The sequence below is a fragment of the Culex quinquefasciatus genome, chromosome 3 (assembly GCF_015732765.1).
Source record: "Culex quinquefasciatus strain JHB chromosome 3, VPISU_Cqui_1.0_pri_paternal, whole genome shotgun sequence".
NCBI lineage: Eukaryota > Metazoa > Arthropoda > Insecta > Diptera > Culicidae > Culex > Culex quinquefasciatus.
The window spans coordinates 59,742,130-59,754,965 of NC_051863.1; the positions used below are offsets into that span (position 1 = coordinate 59,742,130).

Consider the following 12,836-nt stretch of genomic DNA (forward strand, 5'->3'; position numbering starts at 1 on the left):
GTCGTTCAAAGTGCCCGTACTTTTCTCCCGTCGGGTCGAGTTCTGCAGTAGATGTTTCAACTCGTTCAGTTTGTCGCGTTCTCGCGCTGCCCTAAATTGTCCGCACAGCTAATTTGTTTGTTTAAAAAAATCCCATTCTCCTCACTGCAGAAGTGTTACGCTTGGGTGGCTTTTTCACACAGCCAACACACGTGCGGCTTCGGAAACCGGAACCCAGGGCACTACGGAAAATTGCGAAAAGAACCTGCCGCAGTGATCACAGCAGTGAAAGTTTGACCCAGTGCACTGACACAGGGCATTGAACGGTCCGGTATTAGGTGATTTGCAACGGGTTTATTTTTCGCATAACAATTCGTGTTGAACAACAAAACCATCGGCCACAATGTTCAAGAGAACATGCCGCCGCTGGAGGAACAAGAACAGCACCGCTAAGCTGGGATCGACCAAAAGGTAGGTGCCGGGACTGGCCCTTTGAGTGTCACATGTTTTTTGGGTGACCATTATTTTGTTCGCTTACTTTATTTGATGTTTGAGCAATTGTTTTCTTCAATTTATCGACTAGTTCATGTGTCATGTCATTTCAGTTCTTTTTTAATTTTTCTGTTCAAGATTATTCTTAATGTAAAGAAATCAAGTTACTGTTGAACTTAAAGACTTGTTTCAAACAATATGAGTCACTGGTCAGAGTCGAGGGCAGTTCAAAGAATAATATCCAACTTAAATTACTTGATAAGCATCCATCAGGCCATGGCCATAGAGCATCTTTGATTAAAAATATACATCCGCAGAATTTTTTTTGATATAAAAATTGTAATTATTTGTCTAACACATCTATTATACATTGATAAAATACGCAGACGACCAAAATTTGTACACAAAAAATATCATAAGGCCATTGCAAATATTTTTCAAAGTTTATGTCGCCCCAAAAACGGACTGAGTCACGTACACGGAAAAAAAGTGTGCGAGAAATCGTGAATTTCGATTCATGAATTCGTGAATAAATTTGTGCATGATTTCGTGATACCTTTCATGATTTCATGAATTTTATTCATGAAATCGTGCATAAAAATGCACGAATTTATGAATTTTATTCATGGCTAAAATATTTTTACGAATATTCATGAATTTTCCTTCATGAAATCATGCATATCACTATTCATGATTTCATGACTGATTTACATGAAGTCATGACTAAACTTCATGAATTCATGAAAAATATTCATGATTTTACGATTATTTATGCATGCGTAAATTTTACGCCGTAAAATTTTATTCGCGAATTTATGAATCATGTTTTTCATGATTTCATGAAAGTTTACATGATTTCATGAATAAAATGCATGAATTCGTGCATAACATTCATGGGTTTATGAATTTTTATCCATGTTTATGACGAGTGATCTTGATCAATCAAGAACAGTTTCGCTCGAACTGTCAAGTTTGTTTTTCGCTTGCCAGTTCAGCCGCGTGTTTATTAGCCACGAAGTCAATCGCGTTGTGACTTGTCGTGTCCTGTTTGTTGTGTTTGCCGGTGAAAGTGACCGTGATTTGTGGACCCGGGATTTAGAGGTGCTGTCCACCGGAACCGGGAAAAGATCTGCGGCCGTTCCGTTGGAAATGGCAACGGAGCCAAGAGCTAGCAGGAGGAGGACCAAGTTGCAGGAAGAGGACCGGGCGGCAGGAGGAGGACAGAACGCGGGAGGAGGACCGAGCGGCAGGAGGAGTAACAAGGTAAGAGTGAGGACAATCTGCAAAAGACAGAACAGTTCCCGGTTGGTTCGCGTGTTTGTTTTGATTGCCGAATCAAAGGGAACATGGTCCATAAGACTGTTCCCGTGTTTTATCTCCGCGTGTGACAGTTTCTTGGTCGCGGACTCGTAGGGATTTCGGTTTTCTGTCAATTTTCGGGGCATTCTACGCGTGTGACAGACTGTTAGGTTTGTTTTGGTTTTGGAAACGAAAAAATCCCGTTTTTTTATTGGTTCCCGTGGATGCGCTGAGTGACATTTCGGCGATTTGTTTTGAGCTAGAAATGGGGACAGGTAAAGTATGTTAATAATTTTAATGATTTTAATATTGTAAGCATAAGCTTTTTTTAAGCATTTTAAGCAATTATATTTTCTTAGGTACTTTAATTTTGTAATGTATAATAAGTTTTTTGAATTACTATTATTTTGAGGTATGTTAAATATGCTAATGAATTTAGGTATTTTTTTCCATATTGTGACTTTTAAAAGTTTTTAAGTATTTCAAGTATTTTAAATATTAAAAGTGTTTAAAGTTTGTTGAGTATTTAAATAATTTTAAGCATTTATTTTTTTCTAGGTATTTTAATATTGTATAAGTTTTAAAAATATGTTAAGTATTTGAAATATTTATTTTTGAAGTATGTTTAATATGCTAATGATTTTAAGTATATTCATTTGTTAAGGTATTTTGATATTATATGTTTTTAAAGCTTTTAATCATTTCAAGTATTTGAAATTATTGAAGTGTTTAAAATTTGTTAAGTATTTAAATAATTTTAAGCATTTAATTTTTTCTAGGTATTTTAATATTTCAAGTATTTCAAATATTTTAAGTATTTGAAATATTCATTTTTTTAAGGTGTGATTTTAAGTATTTTCATTTTTTCAGGTATTTTAATATTCTATGTTTTTAAAGTTTTTAAGTATTTCAATTATTTTTCCAGGTTTTAAATTTTTTAAGTATTTCAAGTTTTTTAAGCCTTTGAAAGATGTTCTTTAAAGTATGTTAAGTATGTTAATAATTTTAATATTGTAGCTAATTACTTTTTAAAGTATTTAACATATTTAAAGTATTTGAAGTATTTTGAGTATTTTATGTATTTAAAGTATTTTAAGTATTTAAAGTATTTTAATTTATTTAAGTATTTTAAGTATTATAAGTATTTTAAGTATTTTAAGTATTTTAAGTATTTTAAGTATTTTTAAGTATTTTAAGTATTTTAAGTAATTTAAGGATTTTAAGTATTTCAAGTATTTTAAGTATTTCAAGTATTTAAAGTATTTAAAGTATTTTAAGTATTTTAAGTATTTTAAGTATTTTAAGTATTTTAAGTATTTTAAGTATTTTAAGTATTTTAAGTATTTTAAGTATTTTAAGTATTTTAAGTATTTTAAGTATTTTAAGTATTTTAAGTATTTTAAGTATTTTAAGTAAGTATTTTAAGTATTTTAAGTATTTTAAGTATTTTAAGTATTTTAAGTATTTTAAGTATTTTAAGTATTTTAAGTATTTTAAGTATTTTAAGTATTTTAAGTATTTTAAGTATTTTAAGTATTTTAAGTATTTTAAGTATTTTAAGTATTTTAAGTATTTTAAGTATTTTAAGTATTTTAAGTATTTTAAGTATTTTAAGTATTTTAAGTATTTTAAGTATTTTAAGTATTTTAGTATTTTAAGTATTTTAAGTATTTTAAGTATTTTAAGTATTTTAAGTATTTTAAGTATTTTAAGTATTTTAAGTATTTTAAGTATTTTAAGTATTTTAAGTATTTTAAGTATTTTAAGTATTTTAAGTATTTTAAGTATTTTAAGTATTTTAAGTATTTTAAGTATTTTAAGTATTTTAAGTATTTTAAGTATTTTAAGTATTTTAAGTATTTTAAGTATTTTAAGTATTTTAAGTAAGTATTTTAAGTATTTTAAGTATAAGTATTTTAAGTATTTTAAGTATTTTAAGTATTTTAAGTATTTTAAGTATTTTAAGTATTTTAAGTATTTTAAAGTATTTTAAGTATTTTAAGTTTTCAAGTTTTTAATTATTTTAAGTTAAGAGTTGAACCATTTTGGCCTCTTTATTTTAAGCATTTTGATTTTATTTATTTTATGTATTTTGCGTAAAATATTTTGAGTTTTTGAAGTATTTAATTTATTTTGCCTATTTTGAATAGTTTGAGTTTTTAAGTATTTTAAGATTTTAAGATTTGTTGATATGTTGAGTATTTTATTTCGGTGTTTTTTTTTATTTTTCAAATTTTCAATTCAACTCTCTATGAATCTATTTTCGTCAAATTAAAGTGTTTGATCATCTGCATTAACAAAAAAAAATCCCATTATTGTAATTAATCACTTTATTGTAACTGGAGTTCTTAATGAGACAAAAAATAATGGCTTAATTATACGAATTATCGATTATTCTATTATGCACTCAGACAATCAGACAATCGAGTCTGGACTGCACATGAAATCCCTTAGGTCTTTTTGTATTTAATTAAAGTTTTTGTTGTATTTTTGTATAGAAACGATCGGTACCCAATAAACGTTTCCGAAATGCTCATGTCAAGTTTTGAATGTTGGTTTTACTAAAGTTATGATTGTATTTTTCATTTATTTAAGGCATTTTTGAACATCACATAACTGGGACCTTTGTAAATTTAGAATTCTTCCGCAGTGACCGGTAATCAGTTCCAAGATGGCCAGATGGAGCCAGAGTACATTGGCATCACATACAATGGCCACAGTTTTAAATTTCATGAATTTTGATATGTCACAAGACAGGGTTCCTTGCACATTCCAAAATGTCCCTAGTGACCACCGGTAACCGGTGACCGGTTCCAAAGTGGCCAAGTGGGGCCAGAGTACATTGGCATCACATACAATGGCCACAGTTTTAAATTTCATGAATTTTGATATGTCACAAGACAGGGTTCCTTGCACATTCCAAAATGTCCCTAGTGACCACCGGTAACCGGTGACCGGTTCCAAAGTGGCCAAGTGGGGCCAGAGTACATTGGCATCACATACAATGGCCACAGTTTTAAATTTCATGAATTTTGATATGTCACAAGACAGGGTTCCTTGCACATTCCAAAATGTCCCTAGTGACCACCGGTAACCGGTGACCGGTTCCAAAGTGGCCAAGTGGGGCCAGAGTACATTGGCATCACATACAATGACCACAGTTTTAAATTTCATGAATTTTGATATGTCACAAGACAGGGTTCCTTGCACATTCCAAAATGTCCCCAGTGACCACCGGGAACCGGTGACCAGTTCCAAAGTGGCCAAGTGGGGCCAGAGTACATTGGCATCACATACAATGGCCACAGTTTTGAAATTCATGAATTTTGATATGTTACAAGACAGGGTTCCTTGCACATTCCAAAATGTCCCTAGTGACCACCGGTAACCGGTGACCGGTTCCAAAGTGGCCAAGTGGGGCCAGAGTACATTGGCATCACATACAATGACCACAGTTTTAAATTTCATGAATTTTGATATGTCACAAGACAGGGTTCCTTGCACATTCCAAAATGTCCCCAGTGACCACCGGGAACCGGTGACCAGTTCCAAAGTGGCCAAGTGGGGCCAGAGTACATTGGCATCACATACAATGGCCACAGTTTTAAAATTCATGAATTTTGATATGTTACAAGACAGGGTTCCTTGCACATTCCAAAATGTCCCTAGTGACCACCGGTAACCGGTGACCGGTTCCAAAGTGGCCAAGTGGGGCCAGAGTACATTGGCATCACATACAATGGCCACAGTTTTAAAATTCATGAATTTTGATATGTTACAAGACAGGGTTCCTTGCACATTCCAAAATGTCCCTAGTGACCACCGGTAACCGGTGACCGGTTCCAAAGTGGCCAAGTGGGGCCAGAGTACATTGGCATCACATACAATGGCCACAGTTTTAAATTTCATGAATTTTGATATGTCACAAGACAGGGTTCCTTGCACATTCCAAAATGTCCCTAGTGACCACCGGTAACCGGTGACCGGTTCCAAAGTGGCCAAGTGGGGCCAGAGTACATTGGAATCACATACAATGGCCATAGTTTTAAATTTCATGAATTTTGATATGCCACAAGACAGGGTTCCTTGCACATTCCAAAATGTCCCCAGTGACCACCGGTAAGCGGTGACCGGTTCCAAAGTGGCCAAGTGGGGCCAGAGTACGTTGGCATCACTTAAAATGGCCAAAGATTTGAATTTCATGAATTTTGATATGTCACATGACAGGGTTCCTTGCACATTCCAAATTGTCCCCAGTGACCACCGGGAACCGGTGACCAGTTCCAAAGTGGCCAGGTGGGGCCAGAGTACATTGGCAATACATAAAATGTCCTCCGTTTTTCACAAAACAGGGTTCCTTGTCAATTCCGATATTTGCACCCAGTGGAACAATATGGTAAATGAACAGAAAAAGTAATTCGGAAATTGTGAAAATCGTACCATGAAATCGTGAATATTATGAGTTTTACTTTACGAATTTTTGAACTATGCATATTGGGCACGAATAAACCAGTAGCCGTGAATAAATATGCATGATTAGACATGCCCGAATATACTCGTAAACGTGAATTAAATTCATGAATTCATAAAAAAAAATCACGAATTCATGAAATTTATGCATGATTTCATGAAGTTTATACATGATATCTCGAATTTTTTTACGCCTTCAAAAATAAATCATAAAAATATTCCAGAACTCATGAATTTAGTGCACGAATTCATAAAAATTCACGATTTCATGAATTTTATGCATGAAATCATGAATTTTTATTCACGATGTATATTTTTTCGACCGTAATCATGAATTTTTATTCATAAAATCGTGAATATTTTTCACGACTACATGCATCTATTTCATGAAATCATGAACATTATTCACGTTTACGAGTGAAATCGGCCATGGAAAGTCATGCATATTTATTCACGATTCCTGGATAATTCGTGCCCAATATGCATAGTTCAAAAATTCGTAAAGCAAAAATCGCGATATTCACGATTTCATGGTACGATTTGCATGATTTCCGGAACACTTTTTTTTCCGTGTAGCCTAGTGGTAACGCTTCCGCCTCGTAAGTGGTAGATCGGGGTTCAAACCCTGGCTCGGACCAACATAACTGACGATCGTTTCTCTTCTGGATTCGATTGCTTAGTAAAGGGAAGGTAGTGCATCGTCACAAGCTGGACCTTATCAACGACACCTTAGGAAGGCGACCTATGGAATGTTAACATTAACCTTAACATGTTAACATTAGTTGAGTTGAAAACTGCCACTGAATCCGCGTTGTAAATGCCGGCACCAATACTCTTCAAGGGTGTTCCCCTCAGGAACTGGGAATGATTCAAAAACGGTTCGAAAAATCAGGGGGCAAATCATATTAGCATGTCTGAGATCGATAAAAAAATATGCTATTTTTTTTGAGAAATTCCAATGTAAAAAATTTCTTCAATACATGGATATTATGAAAACTAATGATTGCAAAACAACTGTGCAGGTGTAAAATGTTTTTTTTGCAATTCCGTCGTGAAATTACTTACTTTTCCTGTCATTCTTGAACGACGAAATAGCCTACTTTTTTGTACCAAAAATAACAGAATCGAATAGCAACACTTTTCAAAATAAATGCTGAAAAGTCCTACTTTTCAGCACTCAAATGGGTGCTGAAAAATTGAACTTTTCAGCACTTGTTTCGAAAAGTAACACTTTTCAACATTTTTTTGATTTCAACGATTTATTGACAAAATACATGAAAATTTGACATAAAATTTCACTCAGTGTGTGTTTATTGGAATTGCAAAAAATGTTGTATGGAACTCGTTGCAAAACTTGATTTTTTCAGCACTCTTCGTATTTATCCAACTCGGTGAACCTCGTTGGATAAATGTACGACTCGTGCTGAAAAAAACCTCTTTTTGCAACTTGAGCATGAGCATGAGCATGAGCATGAGCATGGTTGACTGCCAATGAGCTGCTACTCCGTTATTGACAGATCAGCTGAAGTTAAACAATGAATCAAAAATGATCAGTGGGAGCCAACCATCCGTTCACTGTTTAACCCCTGAAGACCCCGACTTTATTAGTCAATACCGGCGCCCTCCCAAGAAGCCTGCAGTTCAACAAAAGGGAGGAATGTTAGTCCGATAGTTGAAGTTGCAGACTCATCAAGCACATAGTTTTTCGCTATATACTTGTTGATACCGCTTGAGACCGTTGAATCCACAGCATCTCCTTCAAGCATCACGTGATTATTTTTTTTTGGTTAGTAGGATAAGGTATTGGCTTTTCGATGCCTCCCGAGCTACGATGCTATGGGGAGGACTTTCATAACAAACCCGTCGGCGAGCCTTCCGAGCAACGATGCTATGGGAAGGTCTTTCTAATTAGCACACCAAAACACTCGCGCACAGGTATTTAAATACTGAATAAATGTAATTTTTCATCACGATTACCCATACGACATTGATGATATAAGAAGGACTTTTTTACAGTCATTTACAGTAACACTTAAACTTATTTTAATGCAACATTTCACACGACGTCGTGCCTTCCGATCAACGATGATGTAGGAAGGACTTGAGCAAGCCAATCAGGATGAAAAACGAAATAAAATTCTTTTCTTTTCACACACAATGCCACATAATTGACCGCGCGTCACCACCCGACAAATTGAACTGATTTTCTTCTGCTTGTGGGCAAGCCAACCAGGATGAAACACGAAATAAAATTCTCTTCTTTTCACACACAATGCCACATAATGCCACATAATTGATTGCGCGTCACCACCCAACAAATTGAACTGATTTTCTTCTGCTTGTGGGCAAGCCAACCAGGATGAAACACGAAATAAAATTCTTTTCTTTTCACACACAATGCCACATAATTGACCGCGCGTCACCACCCAACAAATTGAACTGATTTTCTTCTGCTTGTGGGCAAGCCAACCAGGATGAAACACGAAATAAAATTCTTTTCTTTTCACACACAATGCCACATAATTGACCGCGCGTCACCACCCAACAAATTGAACTGATTTTCTTCTGCTTGTGGGCAAGCCAACCAGGATGAAACACGAAATAAAATTCTTTTCTTTTCACACACAATGCCACATAATTGACCGCGCGTCACCACCCAACTAATTGAACTGATTTTCTTCTGCTTGTGGGCAAGCCAACCAGGATGAAACACGAAATAAAATTCTTTTCTTTTCACACACAATGCCACATAATTGACCGCGCGTCACCACCCAACAAATTGAACTGATTTTCTTCTGCTTGTGGGCAAGCCAACCAGGATGAAACACGAAATAAAATTCTTTTCTTTTCACACACAATGCCACATAATTGACCGCGCGTCACCACCCAACTAATTGAACTGATTTTCTTCTGCTTGTGGGCAAGCCAACCAGGATGAAACACGAAATAAAATTCTTTTCTTTTCACACACAATGCCACATAATTGACCGCGCGTCACCACCCAACTAATTGAACTGATTTTCTTCTGCTTGTGGGCAAGCCAACCAGGATGAAACACGAAATAAAATTCTTTTCTTTTCACACACAATGCCACATAATTGACCGCGCGTCACCACCCAACAAATTGAACTGATTTTCTTCTGCTTGTGGGCAAGCCAACCAGGATGAAACACGAAATAAAATTCTTTTCTTTTCACACACAATGCCACATAATTGACCGCGCGTCACCACCCAACAAATTGAACTGATTTTCTTCTGCTTGTGGGCAAGCCAACCAGGATGAAACACGAAATAAAATTCTCTTCTTTTCACACACAATGCCACATAATGCCACATAATTGATTGCGCGTCACCACCCAACAAATTGAACTGATTTTCTTCTGCTTGTGGGCAAGCCAACCAGGATGAAACACGAAATAAAATTCTTTTCTTTTCACACACAATGCCACATAATTGACCGCGCGTCACCACCCAACTAATTGAACTGATTTTCTTCTGCTTGTGGGCAAGCCAACCAGGATGAAACACGAAATAAAATTCTTTTCTTTTCACACACAATGCCACATAATTGACCGCGCGTCACCACCCAACTAATTGAACTCAGAAAAAAAAACCTCTTTTTGCAACTTGTTGCATAAACTACTATTTAAACACTTTTTCATTCAAATGTTAATTCCTTGGCTTGTTTTTTTTCAATTTTCATATTTCTTTATTTTTTGTCCCCTTCCCCCTCCCGACTTTGGTCAGAGTCAAGAGACATAAACTTCAAAAAATATTTGCAACGGTCTCATAAAATATAAAATATATTTCTGAAAAACGAGATTGATTGTCACAGCTAACATATTTTATTTTAAATAATTTAAATTACAATTTCAAATTGAATTTTAATTCCATTTCTGTTGAATTGACGGAATAACATCAAAACAAAAACTAACTTAATCCACCTATGTGGTTGATGCCTTCCTCATTTTTTACCAACAATCGGTAATATGAGTGGCTTGGACACATATTTTAGCTATTTTTTTAGATCCAGAAAAATAAGTACACAGATATAACTTAAGTGGCCATAACTCGAGACAGGGTTGCCAGATCTTCAATTTTGTGGACTCGTTGGGAAGGTCTCTCGATTACCTAACCAACGATGGGTCGGATGATGGATCCGGACATCGTTTACATGCATATAAATGAGATTCGGAGATATGTGAAAACACATTTGTATACATAACTTTTGAACTAGTTATGGAAACTTCAAACAATTCAATACACACACATACACATACAAACATTTGTTCAGTTTTCGATTCTGAGTCGATATGTGTACATGAAGGTGGGTCTTCGAGCTTTTAATAAAAAGTTCATTTTTAGAGCAGGATTATAGCCCTACCTCAGTGAGGATGGCAAAACGCAGAGAAAAATCGACAAATTTCATGAGATAAAATATATTTCTTTTTAAATACAAAAATGCATTTATCTTGCTTTCCTCACTAAGGTAAACCTAGAATTCTGCACTTATTATCCTAAACATGAAACTCTTTTTATTGTATTCAATTAAATTAAATTTATTAATACAGTAAATAAAGTTCATCCTAACCCCACTCGCCCCTTTTTACTCTTTAAAAATAGTAAAAAATGGGTACAAAACCAAAATTTTATCAATTTTTAATTAAATTAATTCATTTCATTTAAAATTGAGGAGTATTCTAAAATAGCCAAAAGCCAAATACAATGAAAATAGGTTCATTGGAATTTAGTGTTTTGCTTTTATCTACTTTTTAAGTCTTTAACGATTTTTTGATATTTAAAAAATCACATAAGATGCAAAAATATAAAAAGCTTCCCGATCACAGATGTGGATATCACATACCTAAAGTAACGATAAAACCAACATAACAGTGAAATGAAGTTGAATTTTGGAAGTCTGACTATTTGGATGATTGATTATTATAATTGGGATCATCCATAAATCACGAGGACACTTTTTAGGAAATCAGGCTGGTACAAGTATTTTTAAAAATTCTTAAATATTTTTAAACTAATCGTTGCAAAACAACTGAACTAGTGTAAAATGCATTTCAAAACACTTTAGTCATTAAAACGTAGAGAAAATAGCTTGTTACCCGAGCAGACGGAAATAACTCGGGATTAAAATTTTTTGATTTTTAAAAATACTAGACCAAAAACATTTTATGTTATTTATAACAAGATTTGTTATTTGTCGTTATGAAATTTTTGTTTTGGATTGTTATTGTAATAACAGACTAATAAAATTTTTAGTTATTCTTCGAACAAATCTTTGTTATTATTTTTTGTTATTTTAACAACTAATCTGATAATCCTAATAACAGTTGGAGGTATTCTTCCATAACAAAAAATGTTATTCCAAAGTTGTTTTGGCATTCAACCAATATCAGACCAATAACAAATTTTGTCATGATTACATAAACTGTTATTAAACTCTTATGCAAAAATGGATTTTGAAGAATAAACAATATTTGTTATTGAAATGACATACATTTTGTTATTACCGTCTGCCCGGGTAGTTCAATTCTAATATTTTTTATAACGATTGAATATTGTTATCGTCCCGATGATACACCCACCCTAGGGTGCCCAGAAAAAATGAACCCCTGCTCCAAAAGCGGAAAACGGTTTATTGGGTTATTTTAAGCATCTGTGCAAATTTTGAGCGAAATTGGTTGAGATTAACCCATTGATACTCGAGCCTAAAGCTGGCGAAAAAAATATTTTTCATACAAAAATGACTTTTTTAAATCGCTAATAACTTTTCAGGATTAAGTTTTACAGCTTTGGTATGTTCTACAAAGTTTTAGAGCATTAAATTTCCAATGAAAATCTCACTTTTGGTAATCTTTGGATGGAATTAGCGCGCCGTGCAGACCAAACCGTAAGAAAAATGGATTTTCCATACATTTTTTTCAATTTTTCCCATACAAAGTTAACCCCCGAGTATCAACGGGTAAATGTTAACCAATTTTGCTCATATTTGGCCCAGGGTCCTGAAATAGCTCAAGGAACATTATTCAGCTTGTGGAGCGAGGTTTTGAGAAAAAGTCCCATATTCTGGGCACCCTAACCCACCCAGACGGCAATCGCATCGTTATGCTACATATCTACACGAAAGTGTATCAGAATCTGCATGAAAATTGCTTGAATCTGATGGACGCTTGATGCATTGTGAGGGACAGAGCACGAATATATTCTTCTCTCTCAAGTGTTGTTCGGGGACGCGCCAGCATTATATGTGTTTGTGAGAGCTGCAAATCGCTGACATGTTTAGACACCCCGGGCAGACGGTAATAACAAAATTCATGCCATTTCAATAACAAATGCTGTTAAAATAACAGAAATAACAATCCAATAACAAAAAAAATCATGACAGCGAATAACAAATCTTGTTATAAATACAGTCATCCCACATATTCGGAACACCCACAAATTCGGAACACTTTTGTGATTTTTCTGTCAAATAATTTGTCAATAGCATGCCAAATGCATCTTTTATGGCGACCCTTCTATTTTTAGGGTTTTTATTTGGACATTCTCTTGCTATTTCACTAGTAAAAGTAGTTCTATTT

The 12,836-nt window shown here is 34.4% G+C and overlaps 2 protein-coding genes across 2 annotated transcripts in view; one reads left to right on the forward strand and one right to left on the reverse strand.

Annotated features, from left to right (window-relative positions):
• LOC6042275 (carboxypeptidase D) overlaps positions 1-12,836 on the reverse strand; it is a 75,515-nt gene that overhangs the window by 60,251 nt on the left and 2,428 nt on the right. The window lies entirely within an intron of this gene.
• The window catches only part of LOC6042278 (WW domain-containing protein tag-325), a 21,899-nt gene continuing 9,063 nt past the window's right edge, over positions 1-12,836 (forward strand). Inside the window, exon 1 of the mRNA XM_038258820.1 lies at positions 1-450. Coding sequence (XP_038114748.1) covers positions 383-450 — 68 coding nt within the window. The 5' untranslated portion in view covers positions 1-382. The remainder of the gene's footprint in view (positions 451-12,836) is intronic.